The sequence below is a fragment of the Hippocampus comes genome, unplaced genomic scaffold (assembly GCF_001891065.2).
Source record: "Hippocampus comes isolate QL1 unplaced genomic scaffold, H_comes_QL1_v1.1 scaffold156, whole genome shotgun sequence".
Lineage (NCBI taxonomy): Eukaryota > Metazoa > Chordata > Actinopteri > Syngnathiformes > Syngnathidae > Hippocampus > Hippocampus comes.
In genome coordinates this window covers 5,731,986-5,750,601 of record NW_017805744.1, presented here as the reverse complement: position 1 = coordinate 5,750,601, position 18,616 = coordinate 5,731,986, and the positions used below count along the sequence as shown (strand labels likewise).

The 18,616-nt window shown below is 41.1% G+C and overlaps 2 protein-coding genes across 2 annotated transcripts; one reads left to right on the top strand and one right to left on the bottom strand.

Moving 5' to 3' along the window:
• Window positions 1-7,426: 7,426 nt before the first annotated feature.
• On the bottom strand, window positions 7,427-9,880 carry her11 (hairy-related 11). Its single transcript, XM_019883907.1, has 4 exons — window positions 9,811-9,880; window positions 8,703-8,798; window positions 8,525-8,618; window positions 7,427-8,188 (listed from the first exon to the last, which is right to left on the bottom strand). Exons 1-4 carry the CDS (start codon window positions 9,862-9,864, stop codon window positions 7,557-7,559), a joined length of 876 nt encoding a protein of 291 aa, XP_019739466.1. The 5' UTR covers window positions 9,865-9,880; the 3' UTR covers window positions 7,427-7,556.
• A 3,548-nt stretch (window positions 9,881-13,428) lies between these two features.
• Window positions 13,429-14,840, top strand: her5 (hairy-related 5). The gene is made up of 3 exons (XM_019883898.1): window positions 13,429-13,437; window positions 13,524-13,619; window positions 14,325-14,840. The coding sequence occupies exons 1-3, from the start codon at window positions 13,429-13,431 to the stop codon at window positions 14,763-14,765; spliced, it is 546 nt and encodes a 181-aa protein (XP_019739457.1). The 3' UTR covers window positions 14,766-14,840.
• Window positions 14,841-18,616: the final 3,776 nt, after the last annotated feature.

The window sequence follows — 18,616 nt, the reverse complement described above, 5'->3', positions numbered from 1 at the left end:
GGAACAAACAGTCAAACAAAGAATACAAAATAAAAAGACTCACAAGCCAGTAGGCAACAATTTACATCTCGAGCAGCGATGGGCAACTTCATCAATGGAGGGGGCCACAATTTTTCACCAGCGCTACTCGGGGCCACATAGCACCAGGCACGTCCTAACCAGGTAAAAGACAACAATATCATTTCAACCCTTTCAGGGACAGCAGTTACTACAGTGGCCAGCTTATCATGTTATCAGGTTACAGGGTGTTTGAAAGGGTTTATATGACCTAATTTTTGTCCTGCGTGTCATTCAAAATCCCCAAATGAATCGGCCTACTCCCCCACCTGCTTGACGCATGATGCAGTGCATAATAGGGTGGCGATTCACTTAGCTTGAAGGAGCCCTGCAAAGTGCACCGTCCGTAATGAGAGCCGCTTGACCGCCCTACGTGTTTACAACACTATTAATGGCATTGAATATGTCCGTGTTTTTTGAAGACACACATTTGAGTAACTCCTCATGCACGTCAAACGAATTGTCAACTGTTCTTGTGAAAATCAGCAGCTGGCTAACATCCATCACATGTGTACTTTTGTGTAAGTCCAGGGAGATATCCTTGCAGTCATGCATAACCTGTTTCATTCAGATCAATCGTGAATGTCAAAAACTCCATGAGTCAGTGACAAGGCAAAAAAAAAAATGTCTTTTAAGTCTTCAACCAGATTAGCTGAAGCGCTGGCCATTTCATTAACACACCTCTACACAATTTCCGGCTTCTCAGCTTTAACAAGCTCAAGCGCATCTGCACAAGATGTCATGAGGGCAGCCTCCTGTGTGGTTGTGGCTCCAGGCAGAAAACAAAAACAAACAAAACTACACTGTTGTTTGTGTACTTTTGACTTGAGATCAGCTACGAGAGACTTTGAAATATTTCATATCTGATAGTGCCTCAATGATAACTCACCACATTGGTTTGCCTTTTAAATTGGTGAACATATAATCTGCTTCTGATTTAACCTTAGAGACAAGATTTGTTTCCTCTTAGTTCTTGACAGGATGTGCCCCGCTGCAATCTGATTTGTGCCGAATCCACTCAATGCTGCCTCGTATCTGATAGAGAAGACCCGATTGAAGTCTACCATCTAGTGGTGAATACTGTTATTACAACTTAAAACCTGGTCTTGTATCATTTTCAGTTTCACTATAACTAATCTAGTGGCCACTCTGAATGTGGGCGTGTCCACATTTGGCCCGCGGGCTCCCAGTTGTCCATCCCTGGTCTAGAGGGTCACAGAACTGGCCCTGTTTCTGAGGTGTACTCACTAGGCCCTTTAGATGCACACAGCATAAGCAGAAATTTGTTGCTGAGACTTCCCGCTTGTCCCAACATGCAGTAATATGTTTTACAAGAGTAATTTATTTACATTCTACATTATGATGTTTTATTATTATTCTCTACAATACTGTGCTAGTGTTGTTTTGTAAAAAATAGGTAACAACAAAATGGTGGTGTTTTTTTGGGGGAGCTGGAACGGACCAATGGAATTTCCCTTCACTTCAATTGGGAATATTGATTTGACATAGCAGTCAAGGCACCACTGTACTGGTATTTTTAAGTGTTCTGCAACTTTAGAATTTAGAATTTAGAAGAAGTACAGTAATTAGTGCCGTTAATATGTGTGCCTATGCATCCACCAAAAAGAAAGCCCCTTGTCCCGAATCAGTGACAGACAGGCTCATTTGAGAACTCTGTTCCCTAACTGGTTTCGTTTTTCACCGGTGAGTGTTGCATTAATGTTTGTGGGTCACTTAGGGTGAAGCACATTAAGGGGGCAGAGTTTCTCTGTGGACATCAAACATGCACACAATGAAAGCTACAATATGTGATACACGCACATGTGCCACCACATAGACTGTAGGTTTATTTGGATGATATTTGATCCCATTTAGTTCCTTTACTCCAGGCCTGTAATTACCTCCCACAGGTGCAAAGGGAGAAAGGTATTGGCTTGATTATTCCGTGTTTTTTAAGTTGCTTAAAGAACAACTTTCCATACACTTTTGTGGACGAATGGAACATGGAAATGGCAAGAAACCAGCAGCATCCCTTTTGCATGTGCAGTTTGAACCAAACTAATCAGATTATCAAGATTGGGATACTTTGGCCTTGGTGGTTGCCCTCACCTGACTGACAGCATGTAGAGGGATTTTTTTTTTTTATTGGTGGAGGGTGGAGAAACAGGGTTCAAATCTGCATGAAAACAGAATGGCTATGATGACAAAATTGCCTTTTGGGATTGAATATCAATATACCGAAGCATATTTAAGGGAAATGTCTACGCTCATATGCAATGTATGGGTTTCAGTCTGAGCTCATCCTTCTTGTGCAGTCTCCACATATTTGTGTGAATTTTCTCCAGCATTCCCAAAAACATGCATATTAGGTTAGGTTCATTAGAGGCTCTGAATTATCCTTAGATGTGAATGTGAGCGTGAATGGTTGTTTGTCTGTATGTGTCCTGTGATTGATTGGTGACCAGACTAGAGTGTACCTCGCCTCTCACCCTAAGTGAGGACAACCTATCTCGAAAATGGGATTTAAGTTTGTCATTGTTTTCATTCATGCTTCCTGTTTTTGTTCACATTCCATGAGAGAGCATCGGAGAACTGCTGGAAGATTTCTTCACAGGTCGTTATGTTGAAAGAGGCGCAATAGCACGGGCTCAGACTAAAATCTGACAAGGAGATGAATAACTATGCGTCTTTAAGCATTCACTATACAATTAAGTACTTTGTGAAGCAAGTACAGTATATTGTAATGACTAGTAGTCAAGGTGTGCTACTTCCGTACTTACATTGCAGTTCATTTTACGGTTGTTAAAGGGGCTGGTGGGGTGTATTTATGTGTCAAATGTTAAACCTTTGAAAAGGTAATGACGGTTAACCGTAGCCTTGCTTTGGGGAGCAGAATCCCTTGAGACTGGCACGTTACACCACTGGGCCATCTTGGCCATGCGTAGTCGCACACGCAACAGGAATGTTCTGGCTTGGCTGTGTGCGCTAACTTGAAAGGATGCTTTATTTTACAATTTGCAATTAAACATTGTAGTGACAAAATAGAACAGGCCCCTTAAAACAGAAAGTGCTGGAGGCAATAAAAATATAAAGTCTTCCTAGCTAATATAAAAATAATGTTCCCTTCTAATGTCAATACATCAGCAGCATTTTTCAGCAATATTGTTCTCTAGTTGTCACATACAGCCTACAGTCAAGGCCATAAATGTCGAGACAATTTTCAGCATTCCAGCTCTGTACAACACCACAATGGATTTGAAATGAAAAAAATCGCCACATGCTTTAAGTTCATTCTCTGAGCTTGAATTTGAGGGTATTTACATCCAAATCAGGTGAACGATGTAGGATGTACAAAACATTATATAAATGCCTCCTCCACCTCCACCTTTTTTAAGTGAGCAAAAGTAATCGGACATAATCATAAATCAAATTGTCCTTTTTTCAGTACTTTGTTAATCAAGGAGAGCCTAAAGACTTAATCTAAAAAAATCTACATGGCAAGCAAACCCTGTTGAGGTTTCAGGACTGTGTCACAGGCACAAAGTGTCTCACATAAAACTTTTCACCATTCTTCAGAAGTGTAAAAACCCATGCAAGTAACAGAAAGAAAATGCAGACTCCTCACAGGAGGGCCTGAGCCAGGATTTGAACCTGAACCACCTGATGGTTAGGTAGACATGTTAACCACCTGCTGCCTACATGTCAATTCATCATTGCTTAACACAGAAACAATGAAACATTCCTTGTGGATAAGCAAAACTCTTCATGGATCCCAAAGTGTTAAATGTTTCTAATACACAATGGAAGTTTCTTAACGATGATGTAATGACTCGTATTGTGTCCCTGTTCTCATTTTCATGAAACAACCACCATCCATATGACATATGGACACATATTGATTACTCCCTGATGATGTCTTCATTTCATATCTAAATAGATAATGTTGAAAATCCAAAATGAGAGCAACACATCGTGATTATTCCAGATTTGGGATGGGGATCCCTGAGAAGACGCGTCCGTCCGGCCAATCCTCAGGTCTTCTGTTGAGTTGTTGGTTTGGTGCTGAGATATCTGCAGTGGCCCTTCTCCTGGCTTCTCTCTGGCCCGTTACTGGCGGCCTGGAAGCATGTCCAGCTGTCCCATCATTCTGTCAGCGCCACTGTTTCCCTCAGCCTCAGATTAAAAACGGCAAAGGGGCCGCCTGGAAAAGTGGCTCGCCCCTTCTCTTAGGACTTAGGTCAAAAATGCTTCAGTCCGCAGGTAATTTGCTACAGTCTGGGATCCTTTCACTATTTACTTCAAAGTAGCCTGGCAGAGAGAGAGAGAGAGAGAGAGAGAGAGAGAGAGAGAGAAATGAAAGGGAGGGAAAATGATATTTTGCTATGCTTATTGACAGATCTACATTCTTGAGCATTGACACACTATCTGAGTGTGGTCCTCGTCTGCCGGATAAAACAAAATGACTCCACTGCAAAAAAATGTGAAGTCCCGCCTGCTTAAAGAGACAACTGATAAAACCATTAAGTGCTGATTTTATTGGTCATTTTGACAAATGTAATTGTAAGGGTCTCAATTTGCATTGGAAGGCAATGATAGCAATCATTAAAATATACTAGCAATCGTAAGAAAAATATTTTTATGACAAAAGTATTGCACTGCAGTCTGTGCAGCTGATCAGGTAAAATACTTTCATTCTGGAAACTTTTAACTTTGTTTCGGGTTTTTTTTTTTTTTTTTTTTCAAATGGCAACAAAGTTAGGTCTGCCTTCTGTGTAATATTATCCTTTGTTTTTGGGCTAGCTTTAAACGGTTTAAGAGCTGTGGAATGAGAAAGCGAAAGCCCACTAGAACGTTTTGCTTTATTGAATGTAAATGTAAATGCTGATGTACCATACAAAAAGCAGGGTTTTTTTTTTTTTGGGTGGGGGGGGTTGCTAGCCTACTGTTTTTTTTCTCCATTCTCTTGGTTGAATGATTGTGTAATTCTTGGTGCTTTTTTGAGTTGCATTTTCAGTATCGTACTTGACTCATATCAATGGAGCCAGCAAAATAACACAATTAAACCTGAACATACAACATAATACAAAACAAATACAGATCACCGAAAAAATAACTGAAGTACGTGGCTGTACGTTGTTGCCTCCCATCACTGCATATCGCTGTTCGTATTTGTACAATGCACAAGCCGATTGAATTCACACATCTTCAGCATGCACCAACGCATCTCAAGTTTTCTCCCAATCAGGAATGCTGAGGCACATTCACGGCAAACAAAACGGCGATTAGAGGCGGAAACAGGATCAGCTCTAATCAGTGTGTCAGGAGAAAATGCCAGGGAGTTTTTCCACCATTGTCAGGTCACTCTTTTCCCCCTTTTCCCTATTAATTATGTGTGCCGTGCGGTGGAAAGCATCCTTCACAGCGTGGGCAGCCTTCTCCGCTTTCATACACTCAAAACATGTGATGAGGCGCAGTGAAGAGTCGAGCTGCTCAATGATGTGTATGCCCTCTCATTTGGCTGACAAAGAACAATGGCCGCCTCATAACTAATGGGACTCAAACAGAGGAGCTTCTTCGGAGCAAAGGGAGGTGGGGGGCGGGGGGGTGAATAACCATTATCCAATGTACATGTTCTATCATGTGATTAATTCTCCTTTTTCCCAGTTAGACCCTCCAGTCCAGTGATGGAAGGATTGCAAGTTTTTTCGATAAATCATCATCTGATAAGTGTGTTAGGAGCATTCACATTCTGGTGGGAATTAAAAGAACAGAAGAATCATGATCTGTGATAATACGTACCCCGTTTAGCTAAAGTGAACAAAATATGCTTTGTTTGGTTCATTGAAGAAAAAGTGTCTGTAGGTGGGAATGGTTGTTGACAGGTTCTTCCCTGCAAGTGACTGGTGACCGGTCCAGGGTGTAGCCCGCCTCTCACCCAATGTCAGTAGGGTTAGGCTCCAGCACACCCACACGAGCATAGTGAGGAAAAGTACTGCTGACGATTGCTGGATGACTGGAAGGATGAGAAGCGGATCGAAGTTGGAGCCCAGCACCTCGACTTTGCAACTGAAGTGTGTCAGTGCTGCCCTCTGCTGGCCAAGAATGAAATCTCTTCCAGAAGGGTTTTTCTTCAAGCGTTTGTGGTGCTCTTGAATGCAGTAGATGGAACCATGCATCCATCCGTTCTTTGGACCATTTTGTCAGTGGAATTTCAGTAGTAACAATAATAATTCAGATAGTTACATGGTATTACATAAGTCTACTACTACTACTACGACTTGTACTAGTACTACTACTACTACGACTAATAATCATCATCATCATCATAATCGCTTGCATCATATCATAATAGTCATAGCAATAAATTGTGGAATATCAAGTACTCAATTCATCATTATTCAATTGTTATTATGGTCATTTGAGAAAATACATTTTACAGTATAAATATTTTGGGAATAGTTACAAATAAGTGGATCATTATCAGGCATCTTTCAGGCTGGAAAGGGTTGCAAAAGTCATTACTAAAGTTTTAGGACTCCAGCCAGCCACGATGAGAGTCATTTTCCACAAATGAAGAACATGGAACAGTGGTAAATCTTACCAGGAGTTACCATCTGAAGGAAATGACCCCAAGACCAGAGCAACGACTTATCGGGGAGGTCACAAAGGAACCCTGGACAACATAAAAAAAAAAAAAAAATTGGAGGTCTCCCTCGCCTCAGTTGAGGTCAGTGTTCATGACTTAAGAAGAGACTGGGTAAATCTTACCAGGAGTTACCGTCTGAAGGAAATGACCCCAAGACCAGAGCAACGATTTATCGGGGAGGTCACAAAGGAACCCAGGACAACACAAAAAAAAAAAATGGAGGTCTCCCTCGCCTCAGTTGAGGTCAGTGTTCATGACTTAAGAAGAGACTGAGCAAAAATTCCAACCATGTAATCCATGAGTTCCAACCACTACTGACCAAAAAGAACACAAAGGCTCATCCTACTTTTGTTTTAAAAAAATTTTTTTTAAACATCTGGATCATCCCCAAGATTTTTTAGCAAATATATGATGGACTGATTTCGGTGATTTGTCACCAAGGGTTATTTTTGTCTGTGAGGAAATTTTAGCCTATGCCCTTTGAGGTGACCTTATTAAACGTTTTTCTTGTCAAAGTTGTTTTGCATTGCTATACGATTGAATTTTAACTATTTGAACTATTGTTTTTGATGTATAAAATAATGCAACTTTTTTGTGGGGGGAGGCTTAAAATCTGGTTGAGTTTTGAGCATTGTAACATTTTCTGATGAGGAGCATTGCAGCTCTCACAAAATGTTTAAGAAGAGGCATATTCACCGGGAACCTTTATCACACCATTATCGCGAAAGAACAAAAACAATAAGATTTATTTACAAGGGAATTCCAAAATAGTAGTCATTTCATCGTGTATTTACACTGTCCATTTGCAGGCATACTGGGGTTCCAGTCACTCATCACTAGAGGGCGCCACACTTCAGAACCAGGGTCTCCACGTGAGTGCGGATGACTTCTGTGACTGAGTGGGGAGCGGAGGGGACCTCGACGAGGTAACCGAGGGGTAGTGGAAGACCGTCGGGCCTGCCTGCTGAGCCAACGTGGGCGAGGAGGAGGAGGAAGTCACGTGGGCGGGCAGAGCGTGAAGGGAGTGCGGCAGGGAGGAAAAAGAGGTGTTGGCCGACAGAGGTGACAGGCTGGGAGAAAAGGAGAAGTGACAGGCGAACGAGGGGAAAGGAGGAGAGGAGGAAGAAAATGTGGAGAACCAGGGGGAGGTGGGAGGAGAATGGAGCGGAGTGGAGCAACCATGAGGCTGAGGCGGGGAATGCGAGAGGAGCAGAGCGTTGTGGGAATCTTGAATCTCAGATGTGCTAATGACCTCCGCTGACGCCGCATCCGTCAGTGTCGTGCGGGAGTTGAACGAAGGCTGCTGTTCGGCCCGATGCTTCTCCGCATGGTGCTTCAGCCCTTCCATTAAGCCGGCTCGCTGCAACGCCGGCATCTTATGCATATAGCTGGCCATTTGCCACATACACTGCCGAAAACCTGCACCCTCAACGGTAAAGCAAGGGGGGCCACTCGGGTCGAAACTTACCACACCACTGGGAGCATCTGGTGGATACAGAGGGAGCGGTTCCCTCATTAGGTGTTGCAAAGGTTGACATGAACATGACTAGATCAGTGATTCCCAACCAATGTGCCGCGTAAATCATCATCTATCTTTAGTAGTGATATATGGTGACAAGCAGAACAATTAAATGCTCTTCCACGACATGGCGGAAGGTATTTCATTAATCTGTGTATCCACTTGTCTCTCTCTTCCGCCTCAATTTTGCTTGGTGGTGTGCCATAAGAATTTTCAAAGAAACTACCGGTATGTAGTCCACTTCAGCTCAATGGAGGTTGGGAAACACTGGCCTAGAGGATATATCACATTGTGTGACTAACCATTGCTCATTTTCTTGCCATCTGTCCACTTGTGAAGATATTCCACAGTCAAGTCCAAAATTTCTGCTTTCTCAATTTTGGGATTCTGCAAACGCTGTTGGTGATATAGTTTTCAATACAGTTCCTATCAATAGATGCTATCTGCTCACATTTTTTTTTTAGAATAATGACAACTCACCGGATCCGCAGTATTAGTCAACAACAAGCTTCTGAGCTCTGCAAGGCTTTTGTTTATCCGATCTCTTCTCTTCTTTTCCACAGCCGGTTTGAGAATCTATTGATAAGTATCGACAGCAAGATGAGTAGATGCCGCAAATTTTGGCTTTATTAAATCTCCAAATAATGCAACACAATATGATTTTAATCTGTAAAGCACTTTCAGTTACAATTTCTGTGAAAAGCGCTCTAAAGTTTTGACTGATTGATGAATTGATTGATTGATTCACCTGCCTGAGGCGCAAAGAAATTAAGTAACTGTCTGGGGTGTACCCCTAAAAGCATGAGGATGTTTATAAACATACTGTATTTACAAAAAAAAAAATGAGAGGGATGACTCAAACATGAAAATCCCGTATACTGTACCTGTGTCAGGAGTAGTCAAGCAAAGTGACTTGTGTTGATGGGAGGTGGGAGCCCCCGCCCCCCCACCCCTTCCCCACCCCCTCCCACATCAAACTCTGCTTGGGGCCCTGTAAAGCCCTGGGCCAGCACTGAATCTAATGATATTCAATATATGAGTCCTTACAACCATTGCAATGCTCGTCTTGGCTTGACCTTGTCAAATATTAATTCAAAAGTATTGACCTTTTGTCTCATACCAGTGTTTCTTTGTTTTTTTTTTTTTTTTATTTGTATACCTTAAATTGAAAAATATACAAAACACACATTTAGCCACAAACATATTTCATGCCACTTATATATTATTTTGTCCTCTCATATACGGGATTGGTCCACGCAAGAATTGCTGAAGTGGGGTCCCAGCACATATGTTGTATTGTTGTGAATAGCTCATCATTTGAATTGTAACGACATAATACGTTACAAACGTGTTTGATTTTTTATCCACGTGGAGAGTGTGAAATGTTGTGAAATAAATCTATGATTTTCTTCAAATGAGACAAGAACTCTTCACTTATTATGTTTAGAATAACTGAAAACAGGGCTAAATCATGCAAAAGTCAAAACTGTATCAACCCCACCCCCTCACCCACCAACTTGGCGCCCCGATATTCGAGCTACTTTCTACGTAAATCCTATTTGAGCAAATGATGACATGTAAGTCTCACCCTTTTTCTACTCTTGTTATCCTCCTCGAGCGTTTTTGCAAAGTTCCTTGTCATGTTGGTCCCGAAGTGAGAGCTGATGCAGTGAAGAACATCGTGATGATGGTAGGAGGGGTGCTTAAGTAGGCGCCCACAGGTCGTCTTTGATTGGCTGGCAGGCGTCCGTGGCCACGCCTCATAATCAAAATGTCTTGATTCCGATTTTTTGCTCCCCTTATCACAAAATCAAAACTACACCTTATAAATAGAAATCGGAAAAACTCAACTCATGTCACACAACAATGAAAGCTTAATTGAGCCACATCATCATAACATCAACAATTAATTGTCTTATTTTGTGCTAGTTTTCTTGAATGGGTCACGCAATTTTTTATGTCAGTGTTTACTTACATTCCGTCAAAAATAATTTGCAATAAGCGGTAAGAAAAAAAAAGTGAAAAACGAAAAATCAAATAATAGAATTGCATACAATTCATTTAAAATTGTAATCATGCGGCGTATTCACCCTCACATGCCCCCAATGGGGTGCGAGGCTGGGAAAGGGCTTTCTTTCTCGTGGGAACAGAAATGAAGTGAGAAACTGCCCAACTTTTTATGATGTGTGAGACTTCGATGTTTTGCATGAAGTGATGACCACGACCAAACGAGCACGACGTATACGAGTGAATTTCCCTGGGTCCGAACGCAATTGGATGCTGTACATGCCTCTCGTTTGGAGAGACGCGTTGAACGTAACTGTAAAGAACTACGAATATGGAGTTTGCGTCCATGGGAGCAGAGGAGAGGAAAAGGGGGGGATCACGTTTGTCTGCTGATGAAGATGATGATGAAGTGTGAGGATGATGTTTACACCCGAGTGTCAAGTGTGCTGCTCGGGGGTCAACTTCATACCTCCTGTTTGCACTTCACAAGCCAGACGGCCACTTGTTGCCTTCACTACACGTCTCCCGGTGCCCCCCCCCCCCCACACACACACACACACACGCACACACGGGCACACAAACTTAGGTCGGCGTGACTGCATGAAAGACTTACGATATTGGAAGGAAACGGTCCATTTGGTGTCCACAAAGCACACTTAAAAAAAAAGAACTAATTAGTTCCATCACAGGATCAAGCGAGCATTCTATTTGCTTTCTTTAAGAGGGTGTGTACATTTAACTCCCCCCCCAGAAAGAATATGTTAAATGAAATTAAATTAGGTCAGACAGATTAGACTCAACTTTAGTGTCACAAGTACAAGACAACAAAATGCAGACTGTAATGCCCATGCGGTAATTAAATAGCATACAGCAGAGGTGAGGAAAGTGTGGGCTGCCTGCGACATGCAACCCACTCCATTTTGGGGGGTGGCTAGATGAGGACATTTAAAATATTGGGGTGGCACACCAACACTAAATACCATAATTTCAGGATTTAAATATACCAGGAATGTCAAAGTAACTTTTGTTTAGTTATTTGTGTGAGTTTTTTTTCATTTGCTGTTGTGATTAGGTTTTTTTGTTGTTGTTTTTATGATTTTTAATTTGCTGTTGCAATAAGTGTTGGGACTTTAGTTTTTTTTAAATTTGCGTTTGTGTTCTGTTTTTGTTTTTTGTGTTTTTGATTTGCTGTTGTGTTAATTTTTTTTATGTGCGCGTTTTTGAAGTTGTGTTTAATGATTGATTTTGTGTTTTGCACTTCAAGGCCAAAGCACTGACATGTTCAATGACATAGATATTGACTTCTAAGAGGTGTTATAAGGATTTTGACAAAGGGAATGGCTTTTAAGATAAGATAACCTGTAGTTGTCCCACACTGGGGAAATTTTGCGGGCATTCATGATGTTTTGCTCTTTGTATGAATTATTTTCAAAAATGCTCTTATTTTTTTGGAAAATTTCTATTCTGATTAGAGACATGTGCCGAAGCAACAGAGAAAAACTGTCGTTTTTTTTCCTTCATCAAAACCATTTTTTACACATGTTAACCCTAACCCGATTCACCCCCACTTGTCCCTTTTGAAAATCAAATGTGGCCTTTTGAGTATGAACGTTCACCCACAGTTGATATGCAGTTTAGCACAAAATAGTATAGAATGTTGCATTGACATGACTGTATTTCTACAGGTATGTAAAGGCTCTGAATTGGATAATTTACAATACACCTTAGGCCTACGTACAGAATTTTTGAAGGAATAAATATAGTGCAAATATATTCCTGTGAAGTCATACAGTTAAGCAAATACATACTGCAGTACATGATGCAGCACATTGCGGTACAGTGTTTTGTTGATTCAGTCCAGTTGGTGAGTGTGTGTTGGATATCCAGTATTTTACTGACGAATTATTATGGAAATGGTAAGGTTTGTTTTATATAAATATTTGGAATTTTTACATCACGCTTCACTCAAAATAATAAAATGACAAGATCATACAAGGTCCTTCATATATCCTTATTTAGAGGAGCCTGGGGAACCATCTTTTGTGTCCTTAAGTACTGTCAGTATACTCAAAATGGATAAAATGTAATAAAATAAATACAGTTGTATTTTAGACAGACAGACAGATAGATAGATAGATAGATAGATAGATAGATAATGAGAATGACATACTCGGTTAGCCATGGTTACCATGGTCTTCGGGCCTCCACTAATCGGCCCTCTTTGATTTGAAGCGGAAGTATCAGCGCGTCTGAAAGGCGCTTAATCTCCGCGGGATAGCCATGATCCTATCATCCTTTAGTGTTATCTCCACACTTGAGCCTATTATAGGGATCAGGGCGGCCACAAATGCAGTGTGCACACTTGCCAAAAGTGCCACCATGCATGCACGTTGGTCGAGGGCAAATCAAATGTATGTTATACAACATCCGGCCGTTATTCAAACACGACACGTGTTGTGGTGCACAAGTGTGCTCGTGCTACTCTTTACCAACGACACTCCTGGAGGGAAAACAAACAACACGAGCACGCGGGCGTTCGGGTGTGAAATGGGCGATCTGGGCTGCGGCAAAAGTTTGTGCGTGCGTCTGCGTTCGCGAGCGCGCGCGCATGTGCGCGCGTGTGTTGATGGATGCAAGCATGGACACAGCAGAGACCATAAGAGGTTCACACAGTAGAACATAAACATTATATACTTGTAATTGATTGTAATAATACAGTATTTTAATATCATTCTTGTGTTCTGTTTCCTGCTATTGTCCACTCCTGTAAAAGGCGAATTCACTAAACTATTCATCTGTGATATTGTTATCAATCATACATACACCTATTTGCTGTTGTACTGTATTTATTTTATTTTCTTGCATCCTATTCCCGGGGTTTTCCCGAGCTCATTTAAATGTGCCTCGTCTTTCGCAATGTCGTTGAACAACTGTCTGCACATGAAAGACTTTTCCAGTTGAAGACGTGATTTTACATGTGAATTAAGGAGGTATCGCGGGACATGCATGCGTCAAAGAGGATTAAATGTAAATGAAATTGGCCTCGCTTCGTCTCGTAAGTGCTTGGGGCGCGGCAGGGACCTCCTTATATTTGCAAACCAGGTGCAAGACATCCACTTTCTGGATTTGTGCAGAGCGAGCTTTGCCTATACAAGTCAGTATGAAAGCGTGCACTTCACCACAGCCTCACAGGCACAGAATGAGGAGGGTAAGCTGCACATTTGGAACTATAACAACAACAAAAACAACAAAAGTGTTTCTGATTCGAGCGATATTTGACTGACTTTTTTCAAGGTGTCGAAACCTGTGATGGAGAAACGCAGACGGGAGCGTATCAACCGAAGTTTGGAGACGTTGAGAGTTTTAATGCTGGAGAACACACACAATGAGGTACACGGTGTAATACGATAGCGTGCTGTTCTTGGTTTACGACGGCCTGTCGTTGTCGTCGACGGGGTTCTGTTTCTCGGACTCCCCCATGACTCGAATTTGTGCGTAAATCGAAACACGCCACGGTCTAACACCAAACTACGCGTAGTTCTAATTATGGTCAATATTAGCATGAAAAACCCTTGACCATAAATGAAAAAAGAATGAAAAAAAAGAAAAGTGAATGCACGGAGCCTTCTTTGAGCTAATTATTGTGTGCCTCAGTCCTTTGGCTGAGGGTCTCTGTCGACTGTAATGCAGCGGTTCACACACTTTTTACACTAACCACCACCTCAAAAAAAATTACTGCCCAAAAACATTAACATTAAAAAAAACATACAAAAGCATGGTGGGCCCAAAGTTTCATAAAAAAAAAAATTTCCTTAGTTTTAGTTCTAAAAAGTACATTCGAAATGAATGGAAGCAACTGCAACATTAAACAGTTTGAACATTAAAACTTTCCTAATTATAGGGAAAAACTGTACTTCAATAATGCCAGAATTAAAATGTGTTGCACAAAAAAGTTCAAAAAAAGACTGGAAAGAAATTGTAGACAATGTGCGCTGTGTGTCATCTCAAAACATGATAAGACAAAGGACCGACTGCATCCATGCATTCCAGATGATTCTGACTTTGACCGTTTGTCTCTTTTCTTGTTCATTTTAGAAATTAACCAACCCAAAAGTGGAGAAGGCTGAAATCTTGGAGAGTGTGGTGCGATTCTTGAAGTCGGACAAAAAGGACGAGATGGATCAGCCTGCAATAACGTCCGTTTTGTCAACCCAGGGGCAGCGCCCCAGTGTCCCCCAGCAGCGGCATGATGACCGGGAGGGCATGAGGTCGTGTCTCCTCAGGATCAGACGTTTCATAGCCAGTGATGAATCGGGTTCCAACCAAGGGTCTCAAGAGTCCACTTCAGTGAGTCCACACGTCCACTCTTTGTATCCTGCGCATCAGAGCCAGCACCAGCTCCAGGAAGGCATTTCCCATGCTTACCAGCCCCAGGCGACCGTGTATCAGTACTCCGACACCACAAAACAGCTCTCCTCCCCCACAGCCTGCGCCCAGAGTCCGGAACCTGTGTGGAGGCCCTGGCCTCAGTCATGAATTTTTTCATGTGGTAAAGTGGTAAATTCTATTTTTGATACATTTCATGCCAGTAGACCAGGGGTCACCAACTTTTTTTTTTTGAAAAAGAGAACTACTCCTTCACTCCCCATTAATATGAAGGGATAGCAGATGCATCCACACTTCTGAAATAAGACATTTGCCCAAATTACCTTCAATCATACGTTATTCATATGCAATGATTTCTCCCACTAATTATAAACAATGATTTCATAAAGTAAGAAACAGACTACTATACAAAACAATTCATGTCTTAGAAATCCCTGCAAGTGTTTACATTTTCAAACGATCATTTCTACAACATTCCCAGGAAATCACAATGTCGCATCATTTGTGAGCCCACTGACTACAGTACTCACGTGGGCCTTGCGGCCATGTTGATGCCCCCTGCAGTAGACGGTGTAAATATATTGTCAATTGTAAAGTGCAGATGCTTTAATGTGACCTATTTTTCAGGGTTTTCTTACATTTTGATCATGGTCTTCCTTTTTTAATTTTTTTTTTTTAATGCAAGGATGGGAACATGATGCAAATTAGCAAAAAGTCTTGTTAATGTTTTTGATTTTTTACTTTTTTTGCTAAATTTTTTGGCCTTTTTTTCCCTTTTTTTTTTTTTTTTGCTGGGGTGGCTTGAGCAATTCTACAGTCAATTGGTCATCCAATATGAAAGGGCATTGTAGTTCACACATACTCGATGCACATTGGACATCCCAATTGACATGCTAATGACGTCTTGGATTTGTTTTCACATGTAGACGGACACACGAGTGGCCACTCACACAATGTCCAGCAATCCAGACAGCACCCAATCTACAAAGGCTGAAACACAATTGGATGATTTGATTTCTTTGGAACTTGTTTGCAACCACAAGGCCAATTCTACCGCAAAGAGTCTAAAAACGTTGATTCAGTACATCAGACAAAGTGATGAATTCCAAGAAAACACAAAGTGACGTGCAGTTCAATTCACATGATGATTATGTTAGAATAGGTTCATATATGACTTCAGAAATGTAAAATCTGAACATAAATTCAGATAAATATGAACTAAATCAAAAAAAAAAAATAAGAATTATTAACTGAGAGTGCTCGGAAGAGTTGTTTCTCGAACTCCTGGGGTCCCCAGGCACAGCAATCAGACTAGCTAAAGATGTCAACATGAGGCTAACTTCTATGATCATCCACAACTTTCCATCCTCACTCATAAAACCTCCTGCAAGTGATGACACAATGTCATATTATTTCCGTCTCAATAAAATTTTCATTGACACACAGTCAGTGGATTATTGTCTTGATTGTTTTGGTGACCAAAATGGAGCTTTGCTTTATGTCGTTGACTTCCTTCCTCACCACAAACCCTGGCGGTAGAAATAGTCAAAGACTATATGTCGACTAGTCTAGCACGAGCTGAAGCTAACACAGCTAACTGCTCTGCTCATCAAGAACCATCTTATTTTTGGACCCACGTCGACGTATGAAGACTGTGGCTCTGCGACGACCAGATATTTCGCTGTTCCACAAAGTGTTATAGTCCAGCATCGACGACAGAGGTGAGTTGGAAGTTTAAGGCAAATTTTGAAAACCTTGTCGAGGATATGAACAACTTTCTTGAACAATGTAAGGACACTTGAAACTGGATGCCTGGGACGGCTGTTAAAGGCCACTGTTGTTTCTTTTCAAAGATGAAAGCCCTGTGAGATCAACATCACAATGTGCGCCTTAATGGTTCATCCATATTGACCATCAGGAAACAAGAGTGCAAACAGCCCTGCAGAAATGGTTGTGCTTGTGAAATGTGTGTGTGCATGTCTTCTCTCAGTATTTGATGAGACTGTCGAGCAGGTGCCGAACAACAAAATGTGAAGGGACCACATATGAATTTCTCAATAAATTAAAAAAACAGTCATGGTCAGCAGCAAATTTGAATCAGAAATGGCTTTATGTGTCTCTAAAAGTCTTTTAGTACCAGAGACAAATTCCTTGTGTGTTCTACATACTTGGCCAATAAAGATTATTCTGATTCTGATTAAAAATGCCTTCTTTCACTTTGTTACTTGCACATCAATCAGGTTATTGGGATGGACTATTTTCATTGTTTTCCTTTTTAAATTTGACCAACAGAAGCTTCTGCCTTACGGATTTTACCATGCCTTGTAATTTATAGTAGCTATGACACATGCTGAACCTAACAAGAGAAGTTTACAACTCTGATTAAAAAATGTTTACAAGATTTGTTGACCAGTGATATGGTCCAAAAGTTAATTTAAATTGAGTAGTTTCGTTTAAAAAAAAACAACAGAAAACCTCTATCATAGTGATTCATCAAACACTTTTAATATTGACAATACTTTTCAGAACACCAATTTTCACCTAATTTCAAAATTAAAAATCATTTTGGCTTGTTTCCTTAAAGGGTAAATTTAAAATTTCTTGAGATTTTTAAATTTTTTTTAGCTGTAAACCAAGTTCAGTCATTATTTTACAATGCGTAATCATTATACGAGTTTTACATACATTATAGCTATAGTAAGAATTTGCGTTCACGTGTAATGAAATCGAAGATAAACATATACAGGCAAACCTGTCCACGCGGTAATTATAAAAACACAATTGAAACGCTAAACAAAATAAAGATGAAAGTTACATTTTGCGGGGAAACTCTTCAAACAGCGTGATGTGTACTGTATATGTAGCAGGAAGGGGAGTACTGTAACTTGAAAAGCACAATTTCCTGGCAGTCTGCTCCTTTGAATGAAGGTGTTAGTCCCGCTGGTTGGTCGCATGGCCAGGATTCTCTTTCACACACGGATTAAACCTCCCGCAGCAAAGGAGCATCAATGAAAGGAATGAGATTAGCTTTTCATTGAGGGGCATTTGCTTCCCAAAAAACAGATTAAACTTCATTTATTGTCTCTGCGTTAAAAAAAAAAACGCAAAGGAGGATTACTTGGCTCGGTTTGAAGGCACCCGCGTTTAACGAGAGTACTGAAGGAAACGAGGTAAAAATACATCGCAAACGTGTTTGTGCTCTTTAACGCGATTTCGTTTTGGGGAAAAGTAACGCACCAGTGCGGTCACGCGCACGCACAAATATTGGGTTGAAGTACTTATTATCTGTGCGTAAACTAACCCTAATGTATTTGAATACATTGATATGACATCACGAACTATCATTACATTTCATCAAATAGCTGCGTGGATTAATTTTGAGTCAAAAGGGCACACGGGTGCAGGTATCACGCATATTGCATTAAGAACACTGCCACTCTTCAGAAGATTGTGATATAGAGTCCGTGTTTCTGGAACGGTGGGTGGTGTGTCAAATGGCAGCGTGGGATCGCTCACACCCACGCGCCAAAGACCTCGCAGGCTCGTGCGCACCAGAAGTTTAAGTGTCAATTCACACTGACGGCGTTAAGACCAAATCACTCTCAAGTGTTTCACGGGGAACTTCCACGTTACGGGTGCCACAATTGGGGCAGTTCGTAGTGAATATGAAATATCACATTCTCTGAACACTTTTCTTCGTCACAAAAAAGAAAAAAATGAGTAAATCCCAACCCCAAGAATATACTGTATGGAAACAGAAGAAAACGATGGTCATCTAAATAATTACAGATGCCTTTGCAATTTGTCACAAGTCAACAATTGCTATGTTGATAACATCCAACCATGCATCCATCATCGAATCACTCCAAGGGAGAAATTAGGGCGTTCCATTAACCTCCTATCCATGGAATGTGGGAGGAAAATGGAGTACCCGGGGAAAACCCACGCAAGTATGGGGAGAACATGCAAACAGGAAGGATTCAAACCCTGGACCTCTGTAG